Genomic DNA, 16,633 nt, shown 5'->3' with positions numbered 1-16,633 from the left:
GCCCTGCCAATCCTACCTTGTGAATACTTTTTAAGCCAATTATGTAACTTAAAATGATTTACTGTCCAAATCTGCTTCAAAGATAAAGCTTTATGATTCAATGGATTTCAAGAAATACTTCTTGAGAGCCTGTGAATGCTACTGTAGAAGGGAACAGACATGCAGGGGGAGCCTGAGTGGGGGCGGTTACCCCAGGGGCCTCAGACATTTTCACCAAATGACTAGATGGACGAATAAATGCCGCCCCAAGTCGGCCACTACACATCTTGGTGCGTAATCCATCTTGGGGGAACAGGTAACAAACCCAGATGCCGTTTTTTAAAAGAGCTCAGAACAGAAGCTTGGAAATAAGCATTTGGGAGTAGGAAGGAAGCTGCAAAGGAGAACAAAGACTGGGAGATGTCCCTGAGGCCTGGGAAGAGAGAGTTTTCAGAAGGCCTGAACTGCAGCAGTATTGAAGCTGCAGTGTTTCCCATTTACCACAAGTTAAGGACCAAGCAAAGTTGACAGTCTACTCACTAAACAAATATGACTGAATTCTTCCATGTGCCAGGCCCTGTGCCAAATCATGGAATGGAATAATTAGTAAGATCACACAGCCCATGAGTTCAGGATGCTTCAGCTGTGTGGCGATAGAAACATTAAATACGTAATTACATAATTATTTCATTATTGAGGTTAAAATCACTACATAGAAAGACATTAAGAAAGCTGAGTGTGTGAACACACAGTCTGGAGGTGGCACAGGACAGGGCACAGAATAAGTGACATGCCACACGTTCTCCACCTTGGGTCAAAATGGAGTAACTGGGTTCAGACTTATCTACCATCATAATCAACTAGAAAACACGGCAAAATATATAAAACAAGTGTTTTTGGACAGTGAACAGCAGGAAACAAAGTGAACCCTTGTTGCCCTGGCTCCCAGCCGGCAGGCACTTTCCAGACCTTTGTCCACATAGTGAGAAGCCAAGCAAAGTGTCTTGCTGAATGAGACAGAAGAGACGAGTTCAGGGGAGTGAGAGTCGGAGAGGAAGCTACATGGGAAAAGGGCTTTGGAAATCTGCACAAGGCTCCCCTCATGTCTCTTGCTGAATATATCCAAACACACACACGTAGGGTAAGCCTCTAGAAGGCTGGGCAAAGGATGACCATGTAGCTATAACCTGAGCAATTGTCAGAGCTCAGAGGACTGAGCAACATTCTAGTTCTGATCAGCCATGACCCAGGCTCTCAGCAGAGACCCCAGAAAGGTCACGCTGTACTAGTATAGCTGAAGCAGCCCTAGAGGAGGGGTTCTCAACAGGGTGAGATTTTGCATGCACACACCCCACACTTGGCACATTTGGCAATACCTGGAGACATTTCTGATAGGCACAAATGGTGCTGAGGAAGGAGATGTTATGAGCTTCCACCAGTTAAGAGGCCAGGAGTAAACATTCCACAATGCACAGGACAACTTTCCCAGCAAAGAATTACTAAACCCACAATGTCAACAGTGCTGCAAGTAAGAAACCCTATCTTAAAGCTATTCTAAGCCTGTGCCAACAAAGCTTAAAAATAAGCCTTGAAAGGCTTATATCTGCAAGAAACCCAACTGCATGCCAGACAAAGCTTTTAAGGGAAGACAACAAAACTCAGCACTTAGCAATGTAAATCTCCCAATATACACAACGTTTGAATAAAAATTACCAGACAGGCAAAGAAGGAAAACAGGACTCAGAACCAGGGTAAAAATGAGTCAAAACAAGAAACCCAGAAAAGACAAAGAGAGGCAGTGGAATAGAAGGATGTTAAAACAGCTAATATAAATCTGCTAACTATTTAAAGGAACACAAGAATACATAAGAACAACAGAAGTTATTAAAAAAAAGAAAAAACCACAAAGGGAATTTTAAAGATGAAAAATAGAGTATCAGAAATGAAAAGTTCTCTAGATGTGCTTGACAGCAGATCAGACACTGTAGAAAAAGGGATCAGTGAAACAAAAGACCCATCCAGGAAACTACCCATGTCCATCAGTAGGTAAAGCAATGAACAGAGTATGGAATGTATCCACATGAGTGATGCTCACTAACAGAAAGAAATGAACACTTGATACATAAAACACTGGACAAAACTCAAAAACCCTGTACTACAAAAAAGAAAGCAGACACAGAAAAGTACACACTATAATTTCACTCAAAATTCTAGAAAAGGCAGATCTAATCTATAATGGAGAAAGCAGATGCGTGAGTGCCTAGGGCCACAGATATGGATGGAATGCCTGTAAAGGGTCATGAGGAATCTCTTTGGGCACGATGGAGACATTCTAGTATCTTGATGGTAGAAGTGGTGACAACTGTGTTTACATTTGTTAAAACTGAAACTATACACTTCAAATGGGTGCATCCACTTTATATAAATTATACCTCAATAGGAAATTCCCTAGCAGCCAGTGGTTAAGACTCTGTACTTTCACTGCTGAGGGCCCGGGTTCAATCCCTGGTCAGGGAACTAAGATCCCACAAGCCATGCGGTGTGGCCAAATAAATAAATAAATCATACCTCAGTAATGTTGATTAAAAATGGGATGATCTGTGCACTCTTTTGTATGTATGGTACATTTTAAAAATAAATAAAGGGAATATCAATCCCTTCTTTTGTGCACGTTCCAGATCTTCCATAAAAAAATGCTTTTCAAATGTGAGAAAAATGCTAAATTTAGGTAGATGCTTCTTTTAAAATACTGCATGTTTAATATCCATAACTTCATGCTAGAAGTTTCTCTTGTAAATCTTTTTCACTGCGCTCTCCCAGTATCAGTAGCATGTGAAATGTCAAAAGTCTGATTCAAATTCCCAAACTATAAAAAGTATTCTGAAAATCTGAAGACCAAGTCACACAGGCAAATCTCTTATGCTCATACTGAGACCAGATACTGGAACTAAGCGAACCTCTCACTGTCAACCTTTTACTGTTTTGCTTCTGTCTAATAAAACTCAAAACCAGATAAATTGAGCCAGACAAGTATTTCAACCTGCTTAAGCAAAAGGTTTCATTTGTTTACATCAACACTCATATACTTGATTGGCTCTGGTTTACTCATTCCTCATTTATTTTAATTAGTGGAGAAATAAACTAATAGAGAAATGCTTATCTTTAGACCAGCACATGGAGAGGTCCCAATTCTGTGCAATTACCTGGGTATATCTCTCCCAGAAGCTGGAATAAACCTTTTTCTCTCTCCCACAAGAGCAAGTAAAGCTTTTGTCACAAGATGTGTTGCTCTCACCTGGTCCTACAGTCACCTCAGTGGAATGCTTATTGATAACCTTAATCTTATCACTGAAGCCGTTTTTCTCCACAATCTTCACAGCAGCGTCAGCCATAGGCTTGAAAACCTAAAAATTAGTGAAAACCCAAATAAAAATAAGCAGTAAGTTAAATAACATCCTAACACCCGGTTTTTGCAAGAGTCATGTATGGATGTGAGAGTCGGACTATAAAGAAAGCTGAGCGCAGAAGAATTGATGCTTTCGAACTGTGGTGTTGGAGAAGACTCTTGAGAGTCCCTTGGACTGCAAGGAGATACAACCAGTCCATCCTAAAGGAGATCAGCCCTGGGTGTTCATTGGAAGGACTGATGCTGAAGCTGAAACTCCTGTACTTTGGCCACCTGATGTGAAGAGCTGACTCATTGGAAAAGACCCTGATACTGGGAAAGATTGAGGGCAGGAAGAGAAGGGGACGGCAGAGGATGAGATGGCTGGATGGCATCACCGACTCAATGGACATGGGTTTGGGTGGACTCCGGGAGTTGGTGATGGACAGGGAGGCCTGGCATGCTGCGGTTCATGGGGTCACAAAGAGTTGGACAAGACTGAGTGACTGAATTGAACTGTAGTTTAACGTTCTTGACTTCTTGCTGGACTCAGGGGCCTGTGGGCCTCTCTGATTTTTAGTGTCATCTCCAGAGAGGGTCCTTTTTGACCCAGCTTCCAGAGGGCTGAGCAACTGAATTGAACTGAATGTTCAGGAAATTGACTGGTTGGATCTCCTTGCAGTCCAAGGGAATCTCAAGAGTCTTCTCCAACACCACAGTTCAAAAGCATCAATTCTTCGGCGCTCAGCTTTCTTTACAGTCCAACTCTTACATCCATACATGACTACTGGAAAAACCATAGCTCTGACTAGGCAGACCTTTGTCAGCAATGTCTCTGCTTTTTAATATGCTGTCTAGGTTGGTCATAGCTTTTCTTTCAAGGAGCAAGTGTCTTTTAATTTCATGGTTGCAGTCACCATCTGCAGTGATTCTGGAGCCCCCCAAAATAGTCAGCCACTGTTTCCCCATCTATTTGCCATGAAGTGATAGGACCAGATGCCATGATCTTAGGTTTCTGAATGTTGAGTTTTAAGGCAACTTTTTCACTCTCCTCTTTCACTTTCATCAAGAGGTGCTTTAGTTCTTCTTCACTTTCTGCCATAAGAGTGGTGTCATCTGCATATCTGAGGTTATTGATATTTCTCCCAGCAATCTTGATTCCAGCCTGTGCTTCATCCAGCCCCTCATTTCACATGATGTTCTCTGCATATACATTAAATAAGCAGGGTGACAATATACAGCCTTGACGTACTCCTTTTCCTATTTGGAACCAGTCTGTTGTTCCATGTCCAGGTCTAACTGTTGTTGCATACAGATTTCTCAGGTGGAAGGTAAGGTGGTCTGGTATTCCCATCTCTTGAAGAACGTTCCACAGTTTGTTGTGATCCACACAGTCAAAAGCTTGGTGTAGTCACAAAGCAGAATTAGATGTTTTTCTGTAACTCTTGCTTTTTCAAAGATGTCGCGAATGCTGGCAATTTGATCTCTGGTTCCTCTGGCTTTTCTAAATCCAGCTTGAACATCTGGAAGTTCTCGGTTCACATACTGTTGAAACCTGGCTTGGAAAATTTTGAGCATTACTTTGCTAGAGTGTGAGATGAGTGCAATTGTGTGGTAGTTTGAACATTCTTTGGCATTGCCATTCTTTGGGAATGGAATGAAAACTGACCTTTTCCAGTCCTGTGGCCACTGCTGAGTTTTCCAAATTTGCTGGCATATGGTGTGCAGTACTTTCACAGCATCATCTTTTAGGGTTTGAAATAACGCAACTGGAATTCCATCACCTCCACTAGCTTTGCTCATAGTGACACTTCCTGCTGCTGCTGCGTCACTTCAGTCACGTCCGACTCTGTGCAACCCCATAGACGGCAGCCCACCAGGCTCCCCCGTCCCTGGGATTCTCCAGGCAAAAACATTGGAGTGGGTTGCCATTTCCTTCTTCCAATGCGTGAAAGTGAAAAGTGAAAGTGAAGTCGCTCAGTCATATCCGATTCTTCGCGAGCCCATGGACTGCAGCCTACCAGGCTCCTCCATCCATGGGATTTTCCAGGCAAGAGTACTGGAGTGGGGTGCCATTGCCTTCTGTTTGGCTCTAGGTGGATGATCACGCCATTGTGGTCATCTGGGTCATGAAGATCTTTTTTGCATAGTTCTTCTATGTATTCTTGCCACCTCTTCTTAATATCTTCTGCTTCTGTTAGGTCCATACCATTTCTGTCCTTTATCGAGCCCATCTTTGCATGATATGTTCCCTTGGTATCTCTGATTTTCTTGAAGAGATCTCTAGTCTTTCATATTCTATTGTTTTCCTCTATTTCTTTGCATTGTTCACTTAGGAAGGTTTTCTTATCTCTCCTTGCTATTCTTTGGAACTCTGTATTCAGATGGGTATATCTTTCCTTTCCTCCTTTGCCTTTTATGTCTCTTCTCAGCTATTTTTTTTTTCTTCTCAGCTATTTTTAAGGCCTCCTCAGACAACTATTTGGCCTTTTTGAACTTTAGAAATGATTTTGATTCTAGAAAATGATAAAGTGACCAGTCATAATGACAAGATTTCCATTTTTTTCTAAGACCTTTTCTGTATCCACCTATATTTTCTGCCACAAAAGCATATTTCTATTACAATCAAGAGGAAAATGCTATATACTTCTACAAAAAATATGTGCTCGGGTAGGGGGAAAAAAACTTTCACAATCTGTTTCAAATTATTTCAAGGCTCTAGTTTGATGGTTTTGATGTCGTTGGAGGGCCTCAGACCCTCAATTCTCACCAATCAGTCTGCCTCCACCCCAAAAGTATCACGTGCTCTTACCACCCTCTCAGCCCTCCTGCCCCTTCATTCATCTCCTCTGCTGACCCTGCAGAGTCTGTCCTTCACAGCCTCTTCCTCAGCCACCAAGAACTCAAGAACTTACCTCAAACAGTATCGAATGAACCCTGAAGCTGATTTCTCAACATCATCATCCTGTGTTCTCCCCTAGCCCTCAAATCGGTTTGCAGAACTAATCTTCTTTCAAGGGATGTACTGTCTGGTCTAAGAGCAAGTGAATCTTTCTTGCCAGGTAAATGAAATAAATTAAACAGCATTTAACTCTATTTTGGCCAATGATATATCCAAGGAGAGGTTTGCTAGAGATTCCTGGGAATGTTCTTTTTGCCCTTAAAAAGGAGAAAGAAAATGAGGAAGCCAGGATCATGCTTGGTTTTCAAGTCATTGTGCCACAGAAGTCACTGTAACCAACACATCTTCCCCAAGATTCCTTCCTTTTCAAATGTACTAAAAGAGTAGCCTGCAGACAATGCCTGTAATTTCTTATATTCCATCCAATCCTCAACCTTACTCTCCTGAAAATATTGCCTAAAGGGGGTCACCAATAACCTCTTAGCTGCCAACCCATAGCTTTCTCAGCCCCCATTCTGCTTAATTTCCATACCTGTAGTAATACAGTAGCCACATGTAGTTATTTAGATGTAAATGGATTAAAATGGAGTAATATTTTAAAATTTCAGCTCCTCAGGCCTAGGAAGAGCTGTTCTCCTAGTCACATTTCAAGTACTTAGCAGCCACATGTGGCTAGGGACCATGATACGGGACAGCACAGTCATAGATTTTCACCATCACAAAGTTCTAATAGACAGTGCTGCTCTAGTAACATCCACACTTGCTGATCACTCCCTCTTTCTCATGACTTCCACGCCATCTGCACCTGCCTTCTAGGGTCTTTTCACTTCTGACTGGACTTGACTTCATGGCCACTCTTGTTCACTCAGCCCCCTGAACACATCCTGCCTTTGCTTTTTTCAGTCTACTCTCTCCCTGGACAACCCCCTACACTGCCAGCTTTACTTGTCATATCTTTAGCAAGTGAGTCCCAAATCCACTGTACACGTCACCCTCAAAAGGTTCAGACTCCCGTCTCTAGGGACCATCAGGTTCTCTCTCACTCATTCTTCTGGACCTGTCTTTCCTGTTGCCATGCAGTTCAGGCGGAGCTGCAAACCACAGGGCAGTCCAAAGACAGGAAGACCAAAGAATCAACCAGGTAGTCATTAGAGCAAAAACTGGGAGGCCACCATAAAGATCTGAAGAGTCAAATGGAAGAGGTCTGACAGTCACAAGCCAGAACAGCAAGAGATTAGAAATCCAGGTCAAGTGAGATGGAAATATGGAAAAACCTAAGAAAACAGTTCTACCAATACTATCAAAAAGTATGTTCTCATCCTATGTTTTTCATTAGCAGTCCACAAAGGTACTGGCTCCTGCCCCAACAGCTGTCTCATACGTAACATGTCCAAAATGAAATGCAGGGTCTTTCCCACAAAATAAGTTACTGGAAAGAGGGACTCCTCTTATCATCAATGGCATCCCTGCCTCCACCCTAGACACCCACACTAGCACTCTCTCTCACACACACATACACCATCCTATCAAAGCTACCAGTGTGGAGTGAGCACCAAATTAGGAACCAAAAGACCAAGATCCAGGTCTAGCCCTCCTACTTATTAAATGTGGGACTTAAGACTTTAACCTGTGTCTTGGCTTCTTCATTTATGAAGATAAAATCTACTTGAGGCTATCAAGGCAACTATCTTCAAATGCTGATTTCTCTGTATCAGCTCAGAGCCTTGATGACGCCTCCAAAGGCAAAGAATGACCCTTAATCATTTTAATGAAATCCTGAGACAAGTGTACAGAATTGCATGTGGGTACATGCACACACTCACAACCTTACCACTACCGTTGGACTATCCAGAAACTTGAAGCCCATTAACACCTAACTCACAATTAAAGTCTTTAATGTGACACTCAGGTCTTCCAGAGTCTGGCTACAATCCACCTTTCTGGGTTTTTCTACCATGACATCATTTGCCACAACTCTGGACAACACTGTTCCAAACACACCACGGTATTCCCTCAGCCTAAACTGTCACCCTTCTAGACTATGTGCTTGAGGGCCACCCTGTAGACATGGGGGTAGGAGGCAGGTGCTGGAAGGAGTCTAGGCAGAGCACCCTAGAGTGTTGACCTCTATACTTTACGGGAGAAAGCAAAAAACTTCTGTTTAAGCCACTGTTATTTTGGGACTTTGTCATCTGCAACTTAATCACAATATGAAACAACTTTTGTAGGGCAAAATACACCAAAATTTTAACAATGGTTAGTCATCTATTGAGTCAATACACTTCTTCATATTTACCAAATTTCCTATAGTGGTATGTATTATTCACATTGCACGCACAGATGCATGTGTGCTAAGCTGTTTCAGTCTCGTCTGACTCCTTGAAACCCTATGGACTATAGCCCACCAAGCTCCTTTGTCCATGGGATTCTCCAGGCAAGAATACTGGAATGGGTTGCCATACCCCCCCTCCAGCTCTAGAGTATCTCTGATCAAGGAATCCAACCTGCGTCTCTTGCATCTCCTGCATTGGCAGGCAGGTTCTTTACCACTAATGCTACCTGGGAAGCTTATTATTTGCATTACCAGAAAAATAATTTTGTTTAATATTTTATTAAAGGAGTGAAATGGCAGATTGCCAAACTACAGGTAAATGCAGTAAGATAGCTAGCTCTGTCAGGACATTTAAGGTAGTAGATCTCAACCTTGATGCACTTTAAAAAATCCCAATGCTCAGGCCACATCCCAGAACTATTAATTAAAATCGGGGGTGGGGGCGTGCAGGACAACAACTGATTAGGCATTAGAATTTTTTAAAAGCTCCTCAGTGATTCTGATGTTCAGTCAAGGCTGAGAATCACTGTTTTCAGAGAAGAAAATGAGCTCCTGGAGGAAAGAATGGTGTCTGATTCATCTCTGTGTCCTCAGAACCTGGCGCTGTGCTTGGCATGGAGCGAACACTCCATGTATGTCTGTGAAGAAACGGACCGGGAGAGTGCAAGGCACACAAGAAACTTTCCACACAGGACAGAGAACATACACATGAAGAGTGTGCCTCACCTCAATGGCATAGCAGAAGTCGGCACCAGCCGTGACCGCCATCATTGACAAGAGTCCTGTGCCAGTGCCAATGTCAAGAACCAAGGCCTTCTGTCCTCTGTCCTTCACCCGGCTCACAGCAGCCCGGATGCCCTGGTAGTATTTCATATTCTAAGAGAAAGGGAGAAACAACTGTTACTTCATACCAGTTATTGTAAGTGTTTTGTGAAGTTCTAGAGTCACAGTTGGCAGCAGCAGAGTGAAGTCCCAACCCTGTGGCCTCTGTGGCTTGCACTGGTTGAGTTGAACAGGCCTCCCGAGGCTCCAGGAGCACTGGGTCAGCCTCTTAAAATTTATAAAGTAATTGTGTCTCCCCTCCACACCCACTCTTCCATAATCTGCTTAGAGATGCTGAGGCTCACGCTCTGCAAACCACACTCTCCTGTTTTCAGCTTTTAGACGACTGGACAACACAGGAACTAGAGGATGGAGAAAGCTTGTTCCTTCCCACATGTGCACTCTCTTCAGGCCCTTCAGAGCTAGGAGCAGCACTCAAGTAGCAATTCCCTTCAGAGATCTGAGCATCAGCTCCACAGGACCTCTCCTCCACACGTCTAGGTTCTGGGAACTCCAGTCTTCTCCCTTTGTGTCCCCAGGTAAAGGAACTGCTTCCTGCAATTACTACCACAAGGTTACCCTGGTGCTTCCCAGTCCTCCCATACCTCTGTAACCAATTCCTTCTCTTGAAACAGATGCATATGCTTGTGTGCCCAGTGGTGTCTGACTCTTTGCAACCCCATGGACTGTAGGCCACCAGACTCCTCTGTTCATGGAATTTTCTAGGTAAGAACACTGGAGTGGGTTGCCATTTCCTCCTCCAGGGTATCTTCAAGACCCAAGGATTGAACTCATGTCTCCTGCATTGGCATGGGGATTCTTTACCACTAAGCCACCAGGGGAGCCCACTGAAACATATAATGTGGCTTTTGGTTTCCTCACTAGACTCTTAATTCATACAGCTTCCTGGGCTACAAAATATTTTCTTCTCAGGAAATTGTTTCTTTGTTTTTAGTTCAAGTCCTTAGTAATTTAATCATATATATCTATATCGATATCTATATTTTTTTTTCCTCTGTAACACTTTGGCTAATTAAGTACCTGGCCCTAGGATCTCACAGGCTGTGTGGTACAGCCAAAAAAAAAAAAAAAAAGAATAGTACTATATTTCAAAATAGCAACACTGAACTCTAAAAGCAAATGGAGTGATAATGTCAAAATTATGAAGTGAAGTGATTTCCAAACTAGAATCCAGCCCTTAGTGTGAGGACAGAATAAAGACGTTTTCGGATAAGCCAAGCCTCAAAAACCTTACTCCCCATGAACCCTCTCAGAGTAATGTGATAAAGGATGAGCTTCACTAAAGAGGGAAGGAACCAAAGAGGAACACAAGGAGACCCAGGAAACGGAGGACTCAATACAAAAAGAGGAGCAAAGGAGATCTGCAGACAACAAGAATTGCAGGTCTAGAACGCACCTAGTCCAGACTGAGGCCGGGGAAAATGACCCAGGAACAATCTCTAAGATGAAACTGACAGAACAGCCGACTGTTTTGACTTTCCTTTGGAAAGAAATTTTAGACTACGGGGAGAAAGTATGGGCATAAAAGGATGACTACATAAAACATAAAGCAAAAATAAGTTAATTATTAACAAAGAATAATGCAAGAAAGGAACAGCAATCAAAATTATCACATAGCTCAACTGTGAACAGTGTTTATACATGCCTAATAAAGTCAACGTGATTTTAACTAACACACATTTATATAAGCGCTTACTTCGTCACAAAAGGGGGTATTATTGCTATCCCTATTTTACAGATGAGAAAACAGAGGCATAAAGAATTTAAGTGACTTGCCTACTGAAACACTGAATATTAATTTTGCAAAAACTATAACTGTGCTGGGAGGAAAGGAGAACGAGTGGGAAGGAGGAGCTGAAAGAATATCAGATTCTTAGCTCTTACAGTGGGAAGTCAGTAGATAATAGTTATTTAGGTCTGGAAGTAAACATAAAACAAACAGTTCAAAGAGAAGAAAGGAGGTTGCCTCTGAGTGTAAGCATAAAAATGTTTTGTCTGGGGGAAATGATACACCAGGGGACTGTTACTTCACCGTAAGCCTCACAGAAATATTTGACTCCTAAAGTAATTGCATTTTTGTCTTGGATAAAATCAGTATGGCATTTTATGTTACGTGCTTTTTATGGCAAAGAAAGAAAAAAGTTAAAATAAATCAGGATGGCAACCGATAGAATTGTTGAACTAGGAAAATGAACATCAAATACACTATTTCCACAAAAAGCAGGACCGTGCAGATTTCTCTGTGCAGCTGTGGCTGTGGGGTAATGGAAAGAGAGCAGGTCTAGGAGCTGGTTCGGGAGCTTCAGTTCAGTCTGCGAGCCAATCACCTGAGAACCCTCATCAGCAGCATCCTCAACAGGAAACAGGGTTGGAATACGTGCCAAATAAATAACATCCATTAAATGAGCTATCACTTTTAATTTTTTTAATTTAAAAAAGTTGTATTTTCTATACAACAAATACTAAAATACCTGCAATACTTTTTCAATTTTCTTAACATACAAAACCATCACACAATGCAAAAAAATACAAAATGTAACTTGAAGTTATTGACTGTTGTCTGAAGGTGACTGACAGCAATGACTAAATTAGTCATGCTGCTAATTTACCTCCACATGTTTATTTAGCACATCAGAAATATCTTTTCTCTGACATAAAGAAAAAAGACAATGAAATGTGCACAGCGATCACTTTTTAATTATCCAACTTTGAAGTTACTACTGCTGCTGCTGCTGCTAAGTCGATTCAGTCGTGTCCAACTCTGTGCGACCCCATGGACGGCAGCCCACCAGGACCCCCCACCCCCGTCCCTGGGATTCTCCAGGCAAGAACACTGGAGTGGGTTGCCATTTCCTTCTCCAATGCATGAAAGTGAAAAGTGAAAGTGAAGTCGCTCAGTCGTGTCCGACTCCTAGTGACCCCATGGACTGCAGCCTACCTGGCTCCTCCATCCACGGGATTTTCCAGGCAAGGGTACTGGAGTGGGGTGCCATTGCCTGGAGCTTCTTAAAAGACAACTGGCAGTATCCATAAAGAGTCCTATGTGAGTTCATAATCCTAGACTACACTAAAGATGATATTTGGATGGCAAATAAGCACATAAAATGATGTTTGACACTATTAGTCATTAGAAAAAATAATTTCATGTGCTTATTTGCCTTCCAAATATATTAAAACTACAAAGTTAAATAATGTACATTCAACGTATAGACCCAGCAATTCTACTCTGATATATTTATATGAAAGAAATGAAAACATGTCCACACAAAGACTTACATGTGAATGTTCAAAGCAGGACTATTCAAAACAGCCAAAAACTGGAAACGATTCAAATGTCTATCAACTGGTAAATGGATAAAATATAGTTTATCCATATAATGGAGTATTACTCAGCAATACAAAGGAATGGATACTAATACCCTCAACATGAATGACCCTCAAATGATGAATGAAGGAAAAAAGACACATAGACTACATATTATATGATTTCATTAAGATGAAATTTCCCAAAAAGGCAAAAACTATACAGACAGAAAAATCTATCAGTGGTTGCCTTGTGGGAGGGGGGTGCAACCAGAAGGTTGAGTACCAGGATTGATTTTATGGGATAATAGAAGTGTTTTAAAACAACAACAAAATGTAAGGAACGATACAAAAGTACAGAGAAACATGTTTTTCTTGACTGTCACTAACCAGCAACTTCTGACTCCATTTCCTCACATATAGAACTGGGAAGGGGAGAATAGAAGTTAAGAGTTAAATAATGAAGACCCAGGAATGTTCCATCAAGGAATTTGAAGTTTACCTCAAAGGCAGCAAGAGGACACTGAAGGGTTTTAGGGCTGCTGTACAGAGGAAGACGGAGAAGGCAATGGCACCCCACTCCAGTACTCTTGCCTGGAAAATCCCATGGACGGAGGAGCCTGGTAGGCTGCAGTCCATGGGGTCACTAAGAGTCGGGCACGACTGAGCGACTTCACTTTCACTTTTCACTTTCATGCACTGGAGAAGGAAATGGCAACCCATTCCAGTGTTCTTGCCTACAGAATCCCAGGGACAGGGGAGCCTCATGGGCTGCCGTCTATGGGGTCGCACAGAGTTGGACACAACTGAAGCGACTTAGCAGCAGCAGCACAGAGGAAGGAAAAGAGGGGCCGACACCAGTCAATGAGTGCTGAGCAGGCAGTGGGGTTGAAAGAACAATAGAATTTGGTGGTCAATCAACTATAGGCTTAGATAAGGGAAAGACATCATCTTTCTGGCTTGGCTGACCAGATGGACGACACCACCATTTGTCCAAATCCTCTGGAAGCTGAGTCAAAAAGGACTCTCTCTAGAGATGACACTAAAAATCAGAGAGGCTCACAGGCCCATGAGTCCAACAAGAAGTCAAGAACGTTAAACTACAGAGGATTAGTCAAAAGCCAACAATGTTTGTTCTCCATTCTGTAATTCCTCAGCAGATCAGCAAAGGCACTTGGATATTTGACAAAAATGAGGGAGGCACTTAGCCCCTGTGGTGTAGTCTGAACACTAATGGTGCTTAAGGAGGCCCTTCTGTCACAGTGTTGCCAAGAAGCAGGCAGTTAATCCGGGCTGGGTGAAAGAGACACTGCCACCAACACAGCCTCATGACCAGCCCTACCATGTGCCCTGATCCTTCTGCCAAGCACTGCTCAGTTTTTAAGCCTGGCCCTGCATCCCTCTCCTTCAAGCCTCCCAATTTCTGAACGATCTGGATGAGGCTGACTAGTTAAGCACTCTGGGAGACCAGGAAATCCTGGGTTGCTAACCATGATAAGACCAGAATTATAACATAATTCAAACAAAGAGAACTCAGATGAAACAAAAATGAAAGAGAAAAGCTGAAATGTAATTCTGCAGTGAAAGCCAAATATACTTTACAAAATACAGTCTGCAGTGACCTCTAGAGATTCTATTTTAAAATTACAAAGTAACTATTCCAGGTAAAACTGTATTTTGTATCCAGAGATTATGGAAATCAGCTAGTATGGCCCACTCATTATAAATTCTAATAAGTGAGGTCTGCAGAGGTCTCATGTTTTCTCCAAGGTCATGCTCAAGTCAGTGATAGAGGAGCAAGAAGGACCCAGACTCCTTCTTTCCCAAGCAGTGCACCCTACTGCTGCCTCTCTGCGTCATTCTAACAGCGTGCCTCTGGGGGCAGTTTTTAACCACATAGTGGAAGGTTTCAAACACCACTTTAAGATAACAGCTTCAAAAAGATAAATAAATAAATAAATAACAGTTTCCTTTTACACTTACCCTATCTTTGTCATGCAACATATCAGCATAGGATGACCTAAACAAAATAAAAAGACAAGTTAGAAACCTCTGCTAATAATGATAAACATCAACGTATGAGAATATACACATACATAAATGCATTCCTACATCAGACAGAACAAACATCCTGGTCCATTTTAAACGATTTTAACAGAGCTATAAGCTGTCATTCTCTCATACTGTAGCAAAACAAAAATCTTAGCAAAACATGTTTATTTTTAGTAAAGAATCTTGGATTGAAACTCCTGTGATAGTTGGCCCTGTCACAGTAATTCCACAGTCCTAGCATACTGATCATGTTATACATCATATAATTTTTTTCCTCAGGAACAACTCAGATGTGTCTAACACTTCACGTAGTCTTACATATATTTGTATACAGGGATAACCACAGATGGAAGGAACACCAAGGAGAACAATCAGGGAAAGAGAATCTATATGCCTGCTGTGTATATGAAGGCACTTTCCCTTATGTCATCAGGGACAACTAAGAAGAGCTCATCAAACTACAGAGAAGAGGGCTGCTTATCTGTATGTTCTACCATAATAATACACAAATCTGAAAAATCTCTGGCAGGGTTAGGATAATCCCCAGAACTCAGCAGATTCAACCCAAAGATGCTTTCTGAGAGTTCCAGGTGAGAATGAAGGCACTCTCAAGAAAGAGAGGGCCTCCAGCTTCCGATCAACATCAGAATTAATGGAGAGCTTTTTTTTTAACATGTGGCTTCCCACAATACACGCAAAGAACTTCTGATCCAGAAGATGGAGCTGGAGTTTGGAAATCTGCACTTGAACTGGTGCTCCAGGCAAGTGTGACACAGGCACTTCATACTCCACATTTTGAGGAGCACTGCACCAAAAGCAAACAGTTCTGCTGCTTCTTTTTTTAAATGACATACCAAGGTTTTTAACATGTGAACCTACCTATGAGTGTTTAGTTGAAATCTGGTCCTTTCTACTTTCCTTCACCTCAAAAGGGACATTTTCACACCTGATCTTCCCTGCCTCATCACCCACCCACTCCTCCCACTCCACTGACATCACTCTCCCTAAGCACCACCAGCTCATTCCCATCACTTAACAGCTAAGATTTCTCTGACCCTGCTAGACACTCCCCTTTCTGAAATGTTCTCTTCCTTTCTACTCTCTGGCCATCCCCTGCTTGTTGTCTTGCCTCACCAGATATTCCAGGATTCTTTCTTCAGCCCTCTACCTTTCTTATCCCACACGATCTCTGAAAGCCTGCAATCTCTTCCAGCTTCAACTCTCACTAATAACTGCAAACTGTCCAGATCCATAATTTATCTGCCCACTGGCATTTCCATCTGGATGGCCAAACCCAGACACTAATCTTCATCTCCCAACAACATTCATTCCTCCTGTGTTCTCCTTGGGATGGAACTGTTTTCCATCCACTTACTCAAATCAGAAATCTTGGTGCTTCTTGAATTTTCTCTCTCTTTCCATCACTGCACCCAAGAGTTACCAAACTTAGGCTCCCTCAAAGCTTTCTCCTCCTCTCTCCACCTCTGCTGTCTCAGCCATGGGGCTGCGATATCTACCCAAATGCCCACAAGTTGTTTGCTCTTTCCACACTGCTCTCAGGGAATGTTCCAAAATGCAACCTCATCTATTTTCTTCCCTATTTAACATCTCAATCACTCAGAAAATAACATCCAAAATACTTGGAAAGTAATGTATTTGAGCTCTTATTTTGTACCAAACATTGTACTTCATTCAATCATCAAACGATGGTAAGAAAAAGGTATCATACTATGGGATACATGTTATTATACTGAGGCATGTACTGTTATACTGTACACGGGGCACATATTACTACTTCGAGGCTAAGAGAAGTTTAGAAGCTTGGCCAATGTCACAG

General features: G+C 42.2%; 1 protein-coding gene and 1 non-coding gene across 5 annotated transcripts in view; both read right to left on the bottom strand.

Moving 5' to 3' along the window:
* The window catches only part of PRMT7 (protein arginine methyltransferase 7), a 116,572-nt gene that overhangs the window by 95,314 nt on the left and 4,625 nt on the right, over positions 1 to 16,633 (bottom strand). For all 4 annotated transcript variants that reach the window (XM_061387671.1, XM_061387672.1, XM_061387673.1 and 1 more), the window contains exons 3-5: positions 14,728 to 14,764; positions 9,325 to 9,474; positions 3,275 to 3,383 (exon numbers count right to left, since the gene is read on the bottom strand). In XM_061387671.1, the coding sequence (XP_061243655.1) occupies positions 3,275 to 3,383; positions 9,325 to 9,474; positions 14,728 to 14,764 (296 nt within the window). The remainder of the gene's footprint in view (positions 1 to 3,274; positions 3,384 to 9,324; positions 9,475 to 14,727; positions 14,765 to 16,633) is intronic.
* Positions 11,996 to 12,123, bottom strand: LOC133231194 (small nucleolar RNA SNORA19). The gene has a single exon (XR_009731073.1). It is a non-coding gene; the product is annotated as a small nucleolar RNA SNORA19 (small nucleolar RNA).

Source organism: Bos javanicus, chromosome 18, assembly GCF_032452875.1.
Source record: "Bos javanicus breed banteng chromosome 18, ARS-OSU_banteng_1.0, whole genome shotgun sequence".
Taxonomy (NCBI): Eukaryota; Metazoa; Chordata; class Mammalia; order Artiodactyla; family Bovidae; genus Bos; species Bos javanicus.
The sequence above is the reverse complement of the archived record's forward strand: the minus strand, read 5'-3'. Positions and strand labels throughout refer to the sequence as shown.